This window comes from Myotis daubentonii, chromosome 5 (assembly GCF_963259705.1).
Source record: "Myotis daubentonii chromosome 5, mMyoDau2.1, whole genome shotgun sequence".
Classification (NCBI taxonomy): Eukaryota; Metazoa; Chordata; class Mammalia; order Chiroptera; family Vespertilionidae; genus Myotis; species Myotis daubentonii.
In genome coordinates, this window is record NC_081844.1 from 21,581,873 (window position 1) to 21,597,701 (window position 15,829).

The 15,829-nt window shown below is 58.3% G+C and overlaps 1 protein-coding gene across 4 annotated transcripts in view; it reads left to right on the forward strand.

Annotated features, from left to right (window-relative positions):
* The first annotated feature begins 2,541 nt into the window (after nucleotides 1–2,541).
* The window catches only part of NOTCH3 (notch receptor 3), a 46,886-nt gene continuing 33,598 nt past the window's right edge, over nucleotides 2,542–15,829 (forward strand). For 3 of the 4 annotated variants that reach the window (XM_059696474.1, XM_059696472.1, XM_059696475.1), the window contains exons 1-16: nucleotides 2,542–2,725; nucleotides 4,849–4,959; nucleotides 5,313–5,391; nucleotides 10,122–10,264; nucleotides 10,342–10,680; nucleotides 10,772–10,894; nucleotides 10,989–11,222; nucleotides 11,810–11,965; nucleotides 12,053–12,238; nucleotides 12,827–12,940; nucleotides 13,185–13,298; nucleotides 14,031–14,264; nucleotides 14,372–14,482; nucleotides 14,922–15,114; nucleotides 15,195–15,346; nucleotides 15,553–15,666. In XM_059696474.1, coding sequence (XP_059552457.1) covers nucleotides 2,626–2,725; nucleotides 4,849–4,959; nucleotides 5,313–5,391; nucleotides 10,122–10,264; nucleotides 10,342–10,680; nucleotides 10,772–10,894; nucleotides 10,989–11,222; nucleotides 11,810–11,965; nucleotides 12,053–12,238; nucleotides 12,827–12,940; nucleotides 13,185–13,298; nucleotides 14,031–14,264; nucleotides 14,372–14,482; nucleotides 14,922–15,114; nucleotides 15,195–15,346; nucleotides 15,553–15,666 — 2,503 coding nt within the window. In that variant the 5' untranslated portion in view covers nucleotides 2,542–2,625. The remainder of the gene's footprint in view (nucleotides 2,726–4,848; nucleotides 4,960–5,312; nucleotides 5,392–10,121; nucleotides 10,265–10,341; nucleotides 10,681–10,771; nucleotides 10,895–10,988; nucleotides 11,223–11,809; nucleotides 11,966–12,052; nucleotides 12,239–12,826; nucleotides 12,941–13,184; nucleotides 13,299–14,030; nucleotides 14,265–14,371; nucleotides 14,483–14,921; nucleotides 15,115–15,194; nucleotides 15,347–15,552; nucleotides 15,667–15,829) is intronic. The other variant, XM_059696473.1, reaches the window with a different exon arrangement.

Genomic DNA, 15,829 nt, shown 5'->3' on the forward strand with positions numbered 1-15,829 from the left:
ACCAAGAGAGACAGAGCCTAGGCACAGAACCTACACAGAACGTTCTCTAGAGACAGAAGAACTTCGCTGGAGAGAGCATGCCGGAGGATCCTGGACAGGGACTGGCCTCGGAGCCTGGAGGCGGAGCCTGGCTGGAGAGCCTGGCTGGAGCCTGGCTGGAGAACCTTACTATGCTGATCAACTGAACGCTGCCTCCATGGTCCTTCCTTCTTCGCCAACTCCGTCCACACCTTTGGGGACCCCTGGACCTGCTGGGGTTGGACCCCGGCATTGTGGAAGACACAGAAAGGCTGAGGAACCAATTCAGACGAAAGGACAACAAGAAACAACCCGCGACGCCCTCACCGGTTTGGCTCAGTGGACAGAGCATCTGCCTGTGGACGGAAGGGTCCCAAGTTTGGATCTGGTCAAGGGCATGTGCCTTGGTTGCGGGCACATCCCCAGTAGGGGGTGTGCAGGAGGCAGCTGATTGATGTTTCTAACTCTCTATCCCTCTCCCTTCCTCTCTGTAAAAAAATCAATAAAAATGTATTAAAAAAAAAAAAAGAAAGAAACAACCTGGCTAGTGTGGCTCTGGTTGAGTGTTGACCTATGAACCAGGAGGTCACTGTTGGATTCCCGGTCAGGGCATATGCTTGGGTTGCGGGCTAGATCCCCAGTAGGAGGCATGCAGGGGGCAGCCGATCAGCGATTCTCTCACATCATTGATGTTTCTCTCTCTCTCTCTTCCTCTCCCTTCCTCTCTAAAATCAGTAAAAAGAAAAGAAACATAACAATTAAATGCAACACATCATCAGAGATTAGATCCTGGACCAGCAAAGACACATGCTACAGAGATATTGTTGGGGCAACAGAAAACTTTGGATATGGGCTGAGGGGGAAACTGCTGTGTTTAGATAAGAGAGTGCCCTTGCTTTTAGGGAGTATATATGTAATCATAAAGCAAATGTGGCAAAGTGTGGGTAAATATGGACCAAGGGCATATGGAAATTGTATTATTGTGCATTTAAAAATATTGTAAAAGAAAAAGGTTTAGGCCTGGCTCAATTGGTTGAATATGGTCCCACGAACCAAGTGGTCACCGGTTTGATTCTGGACACATGCCCAGGTTGTGGGCTTGATCCCCAGTAGGGGATATGCAGAAGGTGGCTGGTGAATGTTTCTCTCTCATCTCTCTCTCTCTCTCTCTCTCTCTCTCTCTCTCTCTCTCTCTCCTCTTCTCCCTTCCTTTCTTTCTCTCAAATTAATTTTTTTTAAAAAGAAAAGAAAACGTCTTAAAATTGCCCAAAGATCTCAGGGGTGCCCATGTCAGGACTCCTGTATGCTCAGCCCCGACTTTCAGCTGCCTTTTGCGTGGTCCTCAAGCTCCTCAGATTAACACCTCACCCTCAATCCATTCTTCCTCCCTGCAGCCTCATCACCAAGCCAGATAGCAGGGGGCCAGCCTGACCTCTGTCTCCTCCTCATGGCCAGCCCCACCCCGGGCCTGCCCATTCTCCCTCAGGACTCTGCCCCCTTCTCCGGATGTAGGACTGTCCCTCTGCTGGAGCGTCATTCCTTCAGTTCATGCAGGCTGAGCCTCACCGGATCCTCCTCTGGGAAGTCCTCTCTGGAGGTAAAAGGTGCACCCGGCCTCCGGAACACAGCCAGACAGAGAGCTGGAGCTTTAGACCTACCTGCTGAATTAACGAATGAAGAAATAAGGAACCCACGCTCCAGGCAGAACCCTCACCAGCCCTCCCCGGACCCTGCCCCTTCCTCTGTCCCAGCCCCGAGCCCACAGTGCTGGGTGCATCTGTGTCTGGCTCTTTCTTCTGCAGAATGACAGCTCCTCCAGGGCTGGGCGGGTGGCCTTTCAGGGGTCCCCTTTCTCACCGTGGAGACATTTTGGAAAAGTCAGTTGATGGAATTGAGTGGCAGAGCTGCGTGGGGTACGGGTGGGACGGGAGTCACCGCTGGGGCTCACACAGGGTTGTGGAGCGGAAGGCTGTTAGGAGTGTGAGGCTGTTAGGAGTGTGTATGTGCACCTTTGCCGTTATTCATGAGACTCCTCTTAGCTGGTGTCTGAGGTCTGAGGCTGCCAACGGCCCCAGGCTCAAGGCTTGGCTGGGCCTGAGTTTCAGGTTTTCCAGCGTTGGAGGTTTAAAGTCCCGGTGAAGTTCGGTGCATGTGTCTGCATTTGTGCCTGGTGGCTGTGTGCTCCTGAGCCTCTCGGGACCCGCCTGGTCTCGGTGTCGGGGTGTCTGGGGGGTCTGTGCTTGTGTCCGGGCCCTGCGTGTCTCTGGCTCTGGGTGTGTGGGGAGCAGAGATGATCACCAGGCTGGGATGTCTGCCCCTGCGGGTGGGTTGGCCCCGCATCTCCCCGCGTGGCCGGCCTGAGTTTCTGAGGGTCCGCGGGTCCCACGCTGTGTGGATGGGTGGAGGGTGCGCAGGGACCCTGGGAGGCCGGGCGAGGGGCGGGGAGCGCGGGGCTGGCCCCGGGGCGGGGCGAACCGCCGGGGCTGGGGGCGGGGCGGCCCGACAGCCTCACTTCGGCGAAGTTGGCGGCGCTGAGGCTGGCCCGGGACGCGCCCGGAGCCGAGGGAAGGAGGGAGGAGGGAGGAGGGAGGGTCGCGGCGGGCCGCCATGGGGCCGGGGACCCGGGTCCGCCGCCGCGGCCTGATGCCGCCGCCGTCCGTGCGGGCGCCGCTGCTATTGCTGCTGCTAGCGGGACCCGGGGCTGCAGGTGAGGGGCCGGGACCCGAGGGTGGAACGAATGGGGGGAGGAAGGGAGGAGAGCGGAGTGCAAGGACCCCCAAGTCTGGTGCTGGTGGGGGACCCTGGAAGCCCAGGACCAGAGCAGGGGCAGGCGCAGGGGCGCTGGAGCCCAGACTGCGTGCCAGCCCCGGGGGACAGGTACTCAGAATTGGGGGACGGGGAACCCCAGAGGCCCAAGGCACAGGGGCCCAGGAGCGATCGGGGCTGGGGATATAGAGACCCAGAAGTCCGGGACTGGGAGCTCGAGGTGCGGGGACCAGGGACTCAAAATTGGGGGCGGGGGACCCAGAATCTGGGGCTCCCTCTCCACCCACGCTCATCCGGAGTCCTGGGAAGGTCACGACTGGAGCTCAAGTGCCCCCAGGGCGGGGACCCCTCGTACAAAAGCCCCACCCCACCCCCACCCCCAACTCTCAGACCCGCGGGGCGGGGGTCGGAGGGCGGGGAGGGGGCGCGAAGTTCTCGCAGCTCCGAGCTCGGAGGAAACTTCCCAGGCCGGAGCACGGCAAAACCCGGAGCCGGAGCGGCCGCGGGAGCCGGAGTCGTTGGGGCACCCGCGCCCCCTCCCCGGCCCCGGCCCCGGCCCCGCTCCCTCCCCCAGCCGTCGGGATCCGGCGGCCCGGACCCGGTCCCCGCCCTGGGAAGGGAGGGCGGGGGTGGGGGTGGGGGGGCGAGCCCACGTGCTCCTCTTCGACTTCAGCGCCCGGACCTTGCAGCCCGAGCCCCTCCCCAGCCGGCCGGGGCCCCCCGCCCCTCCCCCTCCACATTTTCCCCTCCCTCGCTTGGGACAATGGCCGCGGCGTCTAGACACCCCCTCCCCCCGGCCGGCCTCGCGCTTTATTTGCCAGACAAAGCGGGATGGGCGGCGGGGCCGAGCGGGGGCTGTGGGGGCGCATCCCCCCCCCCCCCAAGGGAGGCCGGGCGGGCGGAGGAGGGACGCGGGCCCAGCAGCCTGGCTGAGGGTCCGGGGGCGCCTCTGTGGGGATGGGTTCTGGGCGGCGGGGTGGAAGCGCATGAAGGCCTCCCAAGCGCATACACCACCCCCACCTCCCATCCTGCCCCCACCCGCTCCGGGCAGGACCGGGCAAGAGCTGCCGCCCCCGCCAGGCCAGCGGGCACCCACATGGTCTGTCTGTCACACACTCGCAGGCACACACAGCCCTGGGTCACACATATCGAGATGTAGATGTGCACACACAGAGTACACCCCCAGACACCCCCCCCCCCCAGCTCACACAAGACATACCCAGGCACACACAGCTCACACACTGATGCACAAATCTAATCACACGTATTCACACAAAGTGTGCACACCGGCCCAAGGCCTTGCACATGCTGTCTTCACACACCCAGACACATACCCACACAGATCCAAGGGCATGCCCAGCTCACACGTGCAGATGGGCACATCCAACCTATGCACAGCCACACGTACACACACAGACACCAAATACACAACAGACCCAGCCTGCACACATATGGCACACACGTCTGAACACCCACGCACATCACGTACACATGTGTGGCTCACAGATCCCACAGCTGAGAGAGGCCCTCAGGCTGGGTCTCATGGCCCCCAGTGTGAGTTTGCAAACACCCATCAGCCCCCTATGGGGTGATAGTGTCCTGTCCCTGCTTGTCCCCTTCCTCGGAAGCCATATGCCATATTGGCCCATGCTCATGTCTCCCTTAACTCCTGTCTCTACGGTGTCTCCTTTTCTATCTCTCTGTCTCTCTACTTCTCTGTCTGATCTCTCTGTGCTGCCTGCTTCTCGTTTCCTTTTTTTATATCTGCCTCTGTTTTTCTCTATCTCCCTCCATCTTTCTATCTCTGTGACACACACACGAACACGGTGGCTCCACACCTGCCAGCACACACAATTCTCCACTGGCTCACACCCAGCCATGCCCCAGACCCGTCTGGCAGGACAGTTAGACCGTGCCACACCCCAGAGGGACACAGCCCTCAGGGTTGGGGATGCTGGACAGGGCAGTACATGTCTGGGGCCAGCTGCCCCTCCCTTCAACACACACCCTGCAACACCCAATGCTGGCTACGCCTGGGGTACATGCCCTGGCCTCTCTCCCCAGAGCCGCTGCACAGGGCTGCACAGCTGGAGAAGATTCCCAGCGTCACTGGAAGAGAGGGAGCCATGGCCCAGGACCCCCTGCCGCTGCCCCCTCCATCACCCCAGGATCTGGGTACACAGCCTCAGACCTCCCTTCAATGCTCAGCACCCTCACTTCCTGCCTCTGCACCCCCCATTTTGGCCACTTCCTCAGCCCCCACATCTGGCACAAGTCAGCACCTCCTCTTGTCCGACCCTGCCTTGTGGTTCCCAGGGCTCAAGCTGGCAGGGACAGCTGCGGCCCCAACAGCTGGGGCCAGGGTGGGGAGCCGTGGGAACCTTAGATGGAGGGGCTCCCTGCACCCTCAGAGACACCCCCAGCTCCGTGCAGCTGTTGCCTGGAAGAGGGAAGGAGGGGGGCTGTCACTCTGAGCTGGGTTTCCTGGGCACCTGGCTGACCTGCCCACCTCTGTTCGCCCCACACAGCTCCCCCTTGCCTGGACGGAAGCCCGTGTTCAAACGGAGGTCGCTGCACCCAGCTGTCCTCCCGGGAGGCTGCCTGCCTGTGAGTGCCTGGCTCAGAGCCATTCGTGGGCCCTGTGTGGGGACGCAGTCTGTCCTGCCCCCCTACTTCTGTGTCCACCGTGAATGCCTCTACTACTTCCTACATGTGTGGCTTGGGCAACTTCTCGATTCTCCTGGAATCAGCAGGGTTAAGAGCAGGAGCTCTGATGTCTGCCTGCCCTGGCTTCAAATCCCACATCATGCTACAGACTGGCTGGGACTTCAACTCTCTCTCTCTCTCTCTCTCTCTCTCTCTCTCTCTCTCTCTCTAAATATGTTTATTGATTTTTGAGAGAAAGGGAGAGGGAGAGAGAGAGAGAGGAAAACATTGATGTGAGACAGAAACATGGACTGGTTGCCTCCCACATGCACCCGGACCGGGAATCAAACCTGCAACCTGGGCATGTGCCCTGACCAGGAATTGTACTGGCGACCTTACACCTTTCAGTGCATGGGATGGTACTCAACCAACTGAGCCACACCGGCCAGGGCGGGGACTTAACTCTAAATCTCAGTGTCCTATTCTGGAAAATGAGCCCAGTAATCCCAACCTCACAGAATTCTCAGCTGCCTGCGGTCATATGTAAAGCCCCTAATGGAGGTAGTTATAATTTTTTTCAATATATTTTATTGATTTTTTACAGAGAGGAAGGGAGAGGGATAGAGAGTAAGAAACATCGATGAAAGAGAAACATTGATCAGCTGCCTCCCGCACACCCCCGACTGGGGACGCGCTCACAACCAAGGTACATGCCCCTGACCGGAATCGAACCCGGGACCCTTCAGTCCGCAGGCCGACGCTCTATCCACTGAGCCAAACCGGTCAGGGCGGTAGTTATAATTTAATCAACAAATCTTCAAGGACCAATAGCAGTGGCTTGGGAGGGTACACCATCTGTACCCTCCCCTAGCTCAAGATTTCAAGGTGGGGGCACTGGAGGCCGGTAATACAGCCCAGCTCTGCCACTTCATTGCTGTGTGACCTTGGATTACTCATTTCCTCTCTCTGAATCTCACTGCATCTGTGAAATAGGGGCTTGTCTCCAGGAAGGAGCCCAAGAGTTTGGGAAAGGCAGGGGGCTGGGGGGAGTAGGGAAGAGGCTGGGAGAGAACTGAGCAGAGGCAAATAGCTCAGTTTAAATTCTGGGTTCTGGGTTACCTTGTGCAAGAGCTTTGAGCTCACGGAGCCTCAGTTGTTGCATCTGCAAATTGGGGCAATAACAGTTCCTTATTTATGAGTTGATTGTACAGATTTAAATAAATCCTTCATACAATGAACTCAGCATACTGCTTGGCATACAGCAAGTGCTCAATAAATAGGGCTTATTTTTATTGTTTAAGAGCTTTATTGACAGGTGCTTGCAGTTTGTTGACTTTTTTAAAAAGTTGTAAACCTTTATTTACAAACTAAAAATGAGGATCTTAAAAAACACAACCTGAACAGATATGAAACAATTTAAAAACTTTTATAGGTGAATTGAGAAAAACTAGGCTTAAAAAAAAACCCACCTAAAATAAACCCCAAAACACCCATATTTGTCATTACCAAAAAGAGACATCTTTAGGTAAAAAATGCGTATCTGGTCATTGGGCAAAAAGCCAGCACTGAAGGTCTTCAGCTCCCATCTTATGTTCATTTCTTAATGCTGGAATTTCATATTCATTTCTTCTTGCTGGATGACTAAATCAGATGTCACACTTTGGATAGAGATGGTATTTACTCAGCCTGGCCTGTTTAGCCTCTGGAGCAACGAATGCTCAGCCTCTCAGCCAGTAGATCTGCGGCTTTTGTCTCTGCCATCTTGTGGCTTAGGGCTTTCTGGGCAATTGCATCGGTAATGGAAGTTGCAGCGGTACCGGTACCATCCTTGCTGTGGCTGCTCACCTTGGGTCTCATCTCCTTGATTTCCTCGTCTTCTTCATTGCTGTCCTCTCTGGGCTGTCTTTAGTGAGGAGGGCCGATAGGGGTTATCATCCTATATAATAAAGCGCTAATATGCTAATTAGACCAAACAGCAGAAGGACCGTCTCCCTGAGGACCTTCCGGATGAAGCCAGGGCTTCTAGGGCCAGCAAGGCTGCAAGGGCGGAGCCCCTTGCACCAATTTCGAGCACTGGGCCTCTAGTTATAAATAACAGCAGGGACACAGGAAGTAGGTGCCATAAGGGGGAACCTCTCAAGATTATGGGGAAATGCTTGGTTCCTTTTGTAATATTGTCCTTAGTAAGAGCAGTTCATCCCGTAGCCATTAATTCATTGGTTTACTCATGTATTCAACAACATGTGACTTTAGACCCAGGAGAGCCGCTTTGAAGGCATACACCCACTTTGAATGGAGACCACTTGAGCCCATCTGGGTGGGGAGGCTTAGTCTGGCTGAGCGGCCTTTTCGGGTTGGGAGTCCGCAAAGGTGAAAACAGGGAAAAGTGGGAGCAGACCTGAAGCCACTCACCTGGAGGTGGAGCCGCGGGCGGGCGCCTGCGCAGTAGAGCTCCGCGCCTGGAATCCTGCCGACAGGTGAATGCGCCCGCGGCTGCCCCGCCCCTCGACAGGTGAATCACCGGCGCGCGTGGCCGCCCGGAGCCCGGATTCCCGGGAGTGGAGCGGACTCAGGCCCCAGAGCTGGGCTGTGGGATCCACTCCCCACGCACCCCCAGTCTCCTTACACGTCCCAAATATTAGTGTGCTTTCAGGGGCGCCCCCCCACGGACTCTCAAGTCTTGCCCCCAAAGTAGGCTTCTAAGCCCTTGTCTCTGTCTCCCAGTCCTCGCCTCCCCTGCCCCCCCAAGACAGCTCTCCCCTCGGTCTCCCCCGAAACCCAGGCCGTGGGGCGGGGCACGGGCGGAGGCTGGAACCGGCCCGACCGGTCGGCAGGGGCGCGGGGCACAGATCGTGGGAACCCGCCGGGGGCGCGGGGAGAGGGCCGCGAGCCGCGCCCTGCCTGGCGGGTGGGACCCGCAGTCCGGGGCGCCCCCCCCCCCCCCCCCCCCGTGCAGCGCGCCCCCTCCTGGCGCGCAGTGGTGGTGGCTGTCCTGGCCCTGCGGGCCTTTGAGGAGGGGGCTGGGAGCTGGCTTCTCCCCTCAGGACACCACCTGCGCCCCTGTCCGGCCATGTCCCGACCTGTTTCGCTGGGGGCCGGGGTGGGGGGATCTTGTGGGTGACGCTGAGGACTGAGTCAGCTGCTTGAGTTTAGCCCTAAGCGCCTGGAACAAGCCAGAGGGAGGGACCAGCAGGAGGGTGGGCAGCGTCGGGGTGGGGTCTGGGTCCCCGAGCCTCTCCAGGCCCCTCCCTCTGACCAGGCAGGAGATTTCCAGTCCTAAGACCACCCCTTTTCCAGGTTTCACATTTCCCTCACACTCCGTCCAGCTGGCTTTGGGGTGGGGACTGCGGGCTAAAGGACACCCCCCCCCTCACTCCCCAGCTCCCCCTCCGCTAAAGAGGGCATCATTATTAGTGTCTACCTCGCTCCCACCAGTGGAAAGAAGGGATGTCTGTGTTCCCAGAAAGGGAGTAGATGTTTTGTGGGGCCCTTCTGTCTATCCATGTGAACGTTGCCCCTCTCTGGCCGGGCCTGTGGGCTGGTGTCTGAGTATTTGCCAGGCAGCATGTGGAGTTGGTACGTTTGTGTATGTCCCCGGATCTGTCTGTGTGCTGGCTGCTTGTCTTCTGCAGTCTGAGACTAGTTCTCTCTGCCTGGAGCACCCTTCCCCACACAGCCCATGGCCTCCTCCCTCCTGCCCCCATTCCTCTGTGCCCCTTATTTTGTGTCTTAGCTTCCGTTTCCTGTAGTTGCTGTGACAAATTACCCAAAACGGAGTGGTTTAAAACAACAGAAATGTACTCTCACAGTTCTGGAGGCCAGAAGTCTGAAACCTCGGTGTTGGTGTTGGCAGCCACCCAGCCACCCGTTCTCCAATGGCCTTCGGGGAGAGTCCTTCCCGCCTCTGCCGCCTTCTAGTAGCTCCGGGCTCTCCTTGGCTTGTGGGTGCAACACTCCACTCCAGTCTCTGGCTCTGCAGGGCCTTCTCTTCTTTCTCCCAAATCGCCCTCTGCCTTTCTCTTAAAAGAACATTATCATTGGATGTAGGGCCCACCTGGAAAATCCAGGATGATCTCATCTCTTTTTTAAAAAACTATTAAAAAATATATATATTTTTTATTTCAGAGAGGAAAGGAGAGGGAGAGATAGAAACATCAAGGAGGAGGTAAAATCACCGATCAGTTGCCTCCTGCATGCTCCCCACTGGGAATTGAGCCCTCAACCGGGCATGTGCCCTGACCCGGAATTGAACCGTGACCTCCTGGTTCACAGGTGGAAGCTCAACCACTGAGCCACACCAGCTGGGCGAATGATCTCATCTTGATGTGTCACTTAGTTACATCTGCAAAGACTCTTTTTCCAAATAATGTCAGCCACGGGTTCTGGGACGTGGACATTTCTTCCCTAGGGCCACCACTCTATACTATACCATGCCCTTCATGGCCATCATGCCCCCACCACCCCCTGCCGGCATGCTGTATACTAACGTGTGATTTGTATATCTTCTCTTCCCCCAAGCTAGCTGTGAGCATCAAGAGGGTGGGACCATTTTATTGTGTTTGCTGCTGTATTCCAATTGCTAAGAACATAGTAGGCACTTAGTGAATGTTGCGTGAGTGAATGTGTTTCTTGCCTGTCTTGTGTGTATGTCTGTGTATCTCCTGCCCCCACTGAGCTGTCTCTGCCTACAGGTGCCCACCAGGCTGGGTGGGTGAGCGGTGCCAGCTGGAAGATCCCTGCCATTCGGGCCCCTGTGCTGGTCGTGGTGTCTGCCAGAGCTCAGTGGTAGCAGGCACTGCCCGGTTCTCCTGCCGCTGTCCCCGTGGGTTCAGAGGTAAGGGATGATCTGGAAGGGACCCCGAGGTAGTAAGGATGTGGTCCACCTAACTCACCCTATTTTGGTCCCTCCAGGCCCTGACTGCTCCCTGCCAGACCCCTGCCTCAGCAGCCCCTGTGCCCATGGGGCCCGCTGCTCAGTGGGGCCTGATGGCCGCTACCTCTGTTCCTGCCCACCTGGCTACCAGGGCCGCAGCTGTCGAAGTGACGTGGATGAGTGCCGGGGGGGAGGTCCCTGCCACCACGGTGGCACATGCCTCAACACACCTGGCTCTTTCCGCTGCCAGTGCCCAGCTGGCTACATGGGGCCGCTGTGTGAGACCCCTGCAGTGCCCTGTGCTCCTTCACCGTGCCGTAATGGAGGCACCTGTAGACAGAATGGCGATCTCACCTATGACTGTGCCTGCCTTCCTGGTGAGGAAGCTGCTCTCGGGGGAGGCAGCAGGGGTGGGAAAACAGCAGGCCAGCCGACAGTGTCAATACTCGCCTCCTCCTCCCATGCTAGGGTTCGAGGGCCAGAACTGCGAAGTGAATGTGGATGACTGTCCAGGGAACCGCTGCCTAAACGGGGGGACATGTGTAGATGGCGTCAACACCTACAATTGCCAGTGCCCTCCGGAGTGGACAGGTGGGCACTGGGGCTGAAGGGAGCTGGGTGGTGGACCGTGGGGGGGGGGGATGCACAGTCCAGGTGATTGTACTGGTGCATCTGTGTGCCACAGGCCAGTTCTGCACGGAGGATGTGGATGAGTGTCAGCTGCAGCCCAACGCTTGCCACAATGGGGGCACCTGCTTTAACACACTGGGTGGCCACAGCTGTGTGTGCGTCAATGGCTGGACCGGTGAGAGCTGTAGTCAGAATATTGATGACTGCGCCACGGCCGTGTGCTTCCACGGGGCCACCTGCCATGACCGCGTGGCCTCCTTCTACTGTGCCTGCCCCATGGGCAAGACTGGTGAGTGGCTGTTTCCCATGGAGGCGGCAAGGGAGCCATTGATGGTTCTTGAGTGGGGGCAAGGATGGCATCTGACTTGAGTGTTAGAATGATTATGCTGGAGGCCAGATATGGGGAGAAGGGTACGCCTGGGAGAGGCCTGGGAGGAGGGGTTGTGTGTGGGACAGGACAGAAGCCAGGGAAATAGAGAGATATACTGTAAGCAAGAAAGAGAGGAGACCCTTGCAAGTGGCAAAGGTCAGAGAAGGTGTTTGGAAGGGGGATTTGAAAATGGAGGGAAGGGCATGTCAGGCAGAGGGTGCTACAGAAGCAAAGGCTTGAGGTAGGAGCCTTTCATGTTTCCAACTCATTTTCAAATGATTCAGAAAAAAGGATAGATCAGCCTTACAATAGCTGAATCTAGGTGGCGGGTGTATACCTCAACCTCTCTGTATGTTTAAAATTTTTCATCATAAACAATTAGGAAAGAGGAGCTACTCAATATGCTACAGGTTAATAAAAACAAAACGTAAAACACGATGCGGGTCTGTGGGACCTTTGGACAGCGCCGGCGGGTCTGCCCTTGACCTCTGCCTGTCCCTTCCCAGGGCTTCTGTGTCATCTGGACGATGCCTGTGTCAGCAATCCCTGCCATGAGGATGCTATCTGCGACACTAACCCGGTGAATGGCCGGGCCATCTGCACTTGCCCACCGGGCTTCACCGGTGGCGCGTGTGACCAGGATGTGGACGAGTGCTCCATTGGTGAGGGGGTCGTTGTCTGAGTTAGAAGGAGGGGACAGCTCGTTCCTCAGCGGGCCATACCTACCCCGGCTGTGCCTATTTCCGCAGGCGCCAACCCCTGTGAGCACCTGGGCAAGTGTGTGAACACACAGGGCTCGTTCCTGTGCCAGTGTGGCCGAGGCTACACGGGCCCCCGCTGCGAGTCTGACGTCAATGAGTGCCTATCCGGGCCCTGCCACAACCAGGCCACATGCCTCGACCGCATAGGCCAGTTCACCTGCATCTGCATGGCAGGTGCGTGGTGGATGGGGTAGAGGCTCGGCCTAAGGCTGGGTGCCTGCCGGAGGGACGGGGTGGAACCGGTTCCCAATGGGACTCTGAGAAAGCGAGGCCTGGGATGAGGTGGAGGTGGGGCCAGAGTAGAACCCTGTGAGAAGCTGGGGCGTGGGCACATGGAACCGATGGGGTCTCCTGCTGAGAGTGGAGCCTGGACCTAAGGGCCGGCTGTGGGGCATGATCGATAGCGGGGCAGGGGCTGGAGTGAGGTTTAGGTGGAGCCTGCAGACTTGCTGGGGTGTGCACCAGGCCATGTGGGGCCTGGGCCTGGAAGCTGGGGACAGGGCGTGCCTGTGGACCGGAGAGGGAAGAGGGTGGTCCAAAGGCAAGGTCCAGACGGAGGAGTCTCAGAAGCCGTGGACTAGTGGGGACCACAGCTTGGTGAGGGTCCGGCCCGAGGACACAAAGTGAATGTAGGGTTGCGCTGGGGGGAAGGCCAACGCTGAGGGGAACTGATTGGGAAGGGGGGTACCTACCCCGTTGCTCTCTCTTCAGGCCAGAGGGAAACCCCACGACCCTAATATCCTCCCCCCCCCCTCCCCCCAGGCTTCACAGGCACCTTCTGCGAGGTGGATATGGACGAGTGTCAGAGCAGCCCGTGTGTCAACGGCGGGGTCTGCAAGGACAGAGTCAATGGCTTCAGCTGCACCTGTCCCTCTGGTGAGGACCTTGGGGCCAGGGGGCCTGACCCAGGAGGTCCCTGCAGGGGCACAAGCTCCAGGATGGGAGCCTGTGAGACCGTGTTAGCGGAAAACGATTGCAATAGAAACCGCGTCATGAGAAAATTTGAAAGGGATTTAAAACTAAGTAAATGGGCTTCCCACCCAGACAAGGCAGAACTGGCGAGGGGTGACTGCTCTGACCCTGTCTGGGCCTCGGCTCACCCCACGCCCTCCCGACTCAGGCTTCAGCGGGGCGCTGTGCCAGCTGGACGTGGACGAGTGCGCGAGCACGCCCTGCAGGAATGGAGCCAAGTGCGTGGACCAGCCTGACGGCTACGAGTGCCGCTGCGCTGAGGGTGAGGGCTGGCCAATTACAGGCCGGCAGGGATTTGGAGGCGGGGCTAGTAGGGGGTGAGGGCCAATAACAGCCTTGGAAAGGGCTTCGGGGCAGGACTGCATCAAGTCAGGGCCAATGATAGCCAGGGGGCGGAGCCAATTAAGAACTTTAAAGCAGGGGTAGGGGCCAAAGCTGGTGGGATACTGGGCGCAGGGAAGTGTGCGAGGCTTGACCAACGCTATCCCAAGGCACCTCCCATGTGTCCCCATTGGCAGTTGAGGGAGAGGCAGAACTGGGCTGAGGGTGGGATTTAACCGTGGGAGGGTCTTTATAAAAAAAATATTTCTTTATTGATTTCAGAGAAGAAGGGAGAAGGAAAGAGAGAGATAGAAACATCAATGATGAGAGAGAATCATTGATTGGCTGCCTCCTGCACGCCCCCCACTGGGGATCAAGCCCGCAACCCAGGCCTGTGCCCTTGGCCGGAATGAAACCTGGGGCTCTTCAATCTGCAGGCCGAGGCTCTCTCCACTGAGCCAAGCCGGCCAGGGCTCGTGGGAGGGTCTCGGTCCGGGGCGAATTGTGTAGCTTGTAGCTGGACGCAGTGGAGGCCACTAGGGACAGGGCGGGAACTGCCCCGCTTTCTGCTGCCTCGATGGGCCTGAGGCAGAGCTGAGCCAGGATTGATTGGGAGCGTGGCTGCGAGCCGGACCTGGGCCAGTGGGCGGAGCCTGACCCTCTGGCCCTGCAGGCTTCGAGGGCACGCTGTGCGAACTCAACGTGGATGACTGCTCTCCCGACCCGTGCCACCACGGGCGCTGCGTGGATGGCATCGCCAGCTTCTCCTGTGCCTGCGCCCCGGGCTACACTGGCACGCGCTGCGAGAGCCAGGTGAACGAGTGCCGCAGCCAGCCCTGCCGCCACGGGGGCAAATGCCTCGATCTGGTGGACAAATACCTCTGCCGCTGCCCTCCTGGCACCACAGGTGGGACCCGGGGCTGGGCTGGGGCAGCAACAGTACATCCGGAGGGTTTCGGGAGTTGGGGAATGGTGTTCCCGGCGCTCTACCCCTGTCTTGTTCTCCCTCTGCAGGTGTGAACTGTGAGGTGAACATCGACGATTGTGCCAGCAACCCCTGCACCTTCGGAATTTGCCGGGACGGTATCAATCGCTATGACTGTGTCTGCCAGCCTGGCTTCACAGGTGGGCAAGGGGCTGCCACGGGAAGGGGGCCTGAAAGGGTGAGGGTGAAACCGCCCATCCTTCTTGGCCGGGTTTTGCCCGTTTCTTTGCACTGGCTTGGCCAATGAGATTGCCCACACCTTATGGTCTCTCTGTTTGTCACAAAGTTGTCCCCATATTGGCTCGAGTTTATCCTGGAATGTAGATAAGGCTGTTCTGATGGGGCGGGGGTGTTTCTGAGTGGGCCAACGTGATCTTCGGTGAAAATGAAAATGACTTCATGTAAGTTTGGGGATGAAGATGATCTGGGGGCAGGGCAGCTCTGGGCTGAGGAGTGGCTGTTCTGGTTTGCAGAAGAGCTGATGTGTTATGAGACGGAGAATGTCCTTGCTCCAGGGCGTCCCTCTCTGTCGGCTGGGTTGTCCTTGCCTTTGGTTGAGGTAGCCTGTGTGCTCCCCAGGGCCTCTCTGCAACATGGAGATCAACGAGTGTGCGTCCGGCCCCTGCGGGGAGGGCGGCTCCTGTGTGGATGGGGAAGGTGGCTTCCACTGCCTCTGCCCACCTGGCTCCCTGCCTCCACTGTGCCTGCCCCCAAGCCATCCCTGTGCCCAAGAGCCCTGCAATCACGGTGTCTGCCATGACGCGCCAGGAGGGTGAGGCCTTTTCCCATCTCATGACCCGACCCCCCTTGCCTCTCGGCCCACTTGCCGGCTCTGACTGCCGCCCCCTTCAGGTTCCGCTGTGTATGTGATCCTGGCTGGAGTGGCCCCCAGTGCAGCCAGAGTCTCACTCGAGATGCCTGTGAGTCTCAACCCTGTGGGGCTGGTGGCACCTGCACCAGCAACGGCATGGACTTCCACTGCACCTGTCCCCCCGGCATGCAGGGTATGTGCCCCCACTGACCTGCCCAGGCTCTCCTGTCTCCCTCTTCCTTCTTCCTTCCCTCTGCTCCACTCTCTTCCTCCTATATGTTTGCCTTTCTTTCTTTTCCCCCCTTGTAGCTTGGGAGGTGGGTATCAAGGTGGGGACGCTAGGGGGAGATGGGAACAAGGAATCTCTTAAGACTATTTCACTCTGCCTGCCCACCACAGGCCATCAGTGTGAGCTGCTGTCCCCCTGTGCCCCGAACCCCTGTGAGCACGGGGGCCACTGCGAGCCTGGTCCTGGCCACCTGGCTGTCTGCTCCTGCCCCCCTGGCTGGCAAGGTACATGAGCTTCCTCCTCCTCCTCCTCCTTCTCCACCTCCTCTTCCCCTTCCGCTCTCCTCCCTGGGGGCTCAGTGGGGGACTCATCCTTGACCCTATCTCTTTGGGAAGCTTCCTTTTGGAAAGGGACAGAGCTGGACACAGACACTGGCAGCCCCTATGG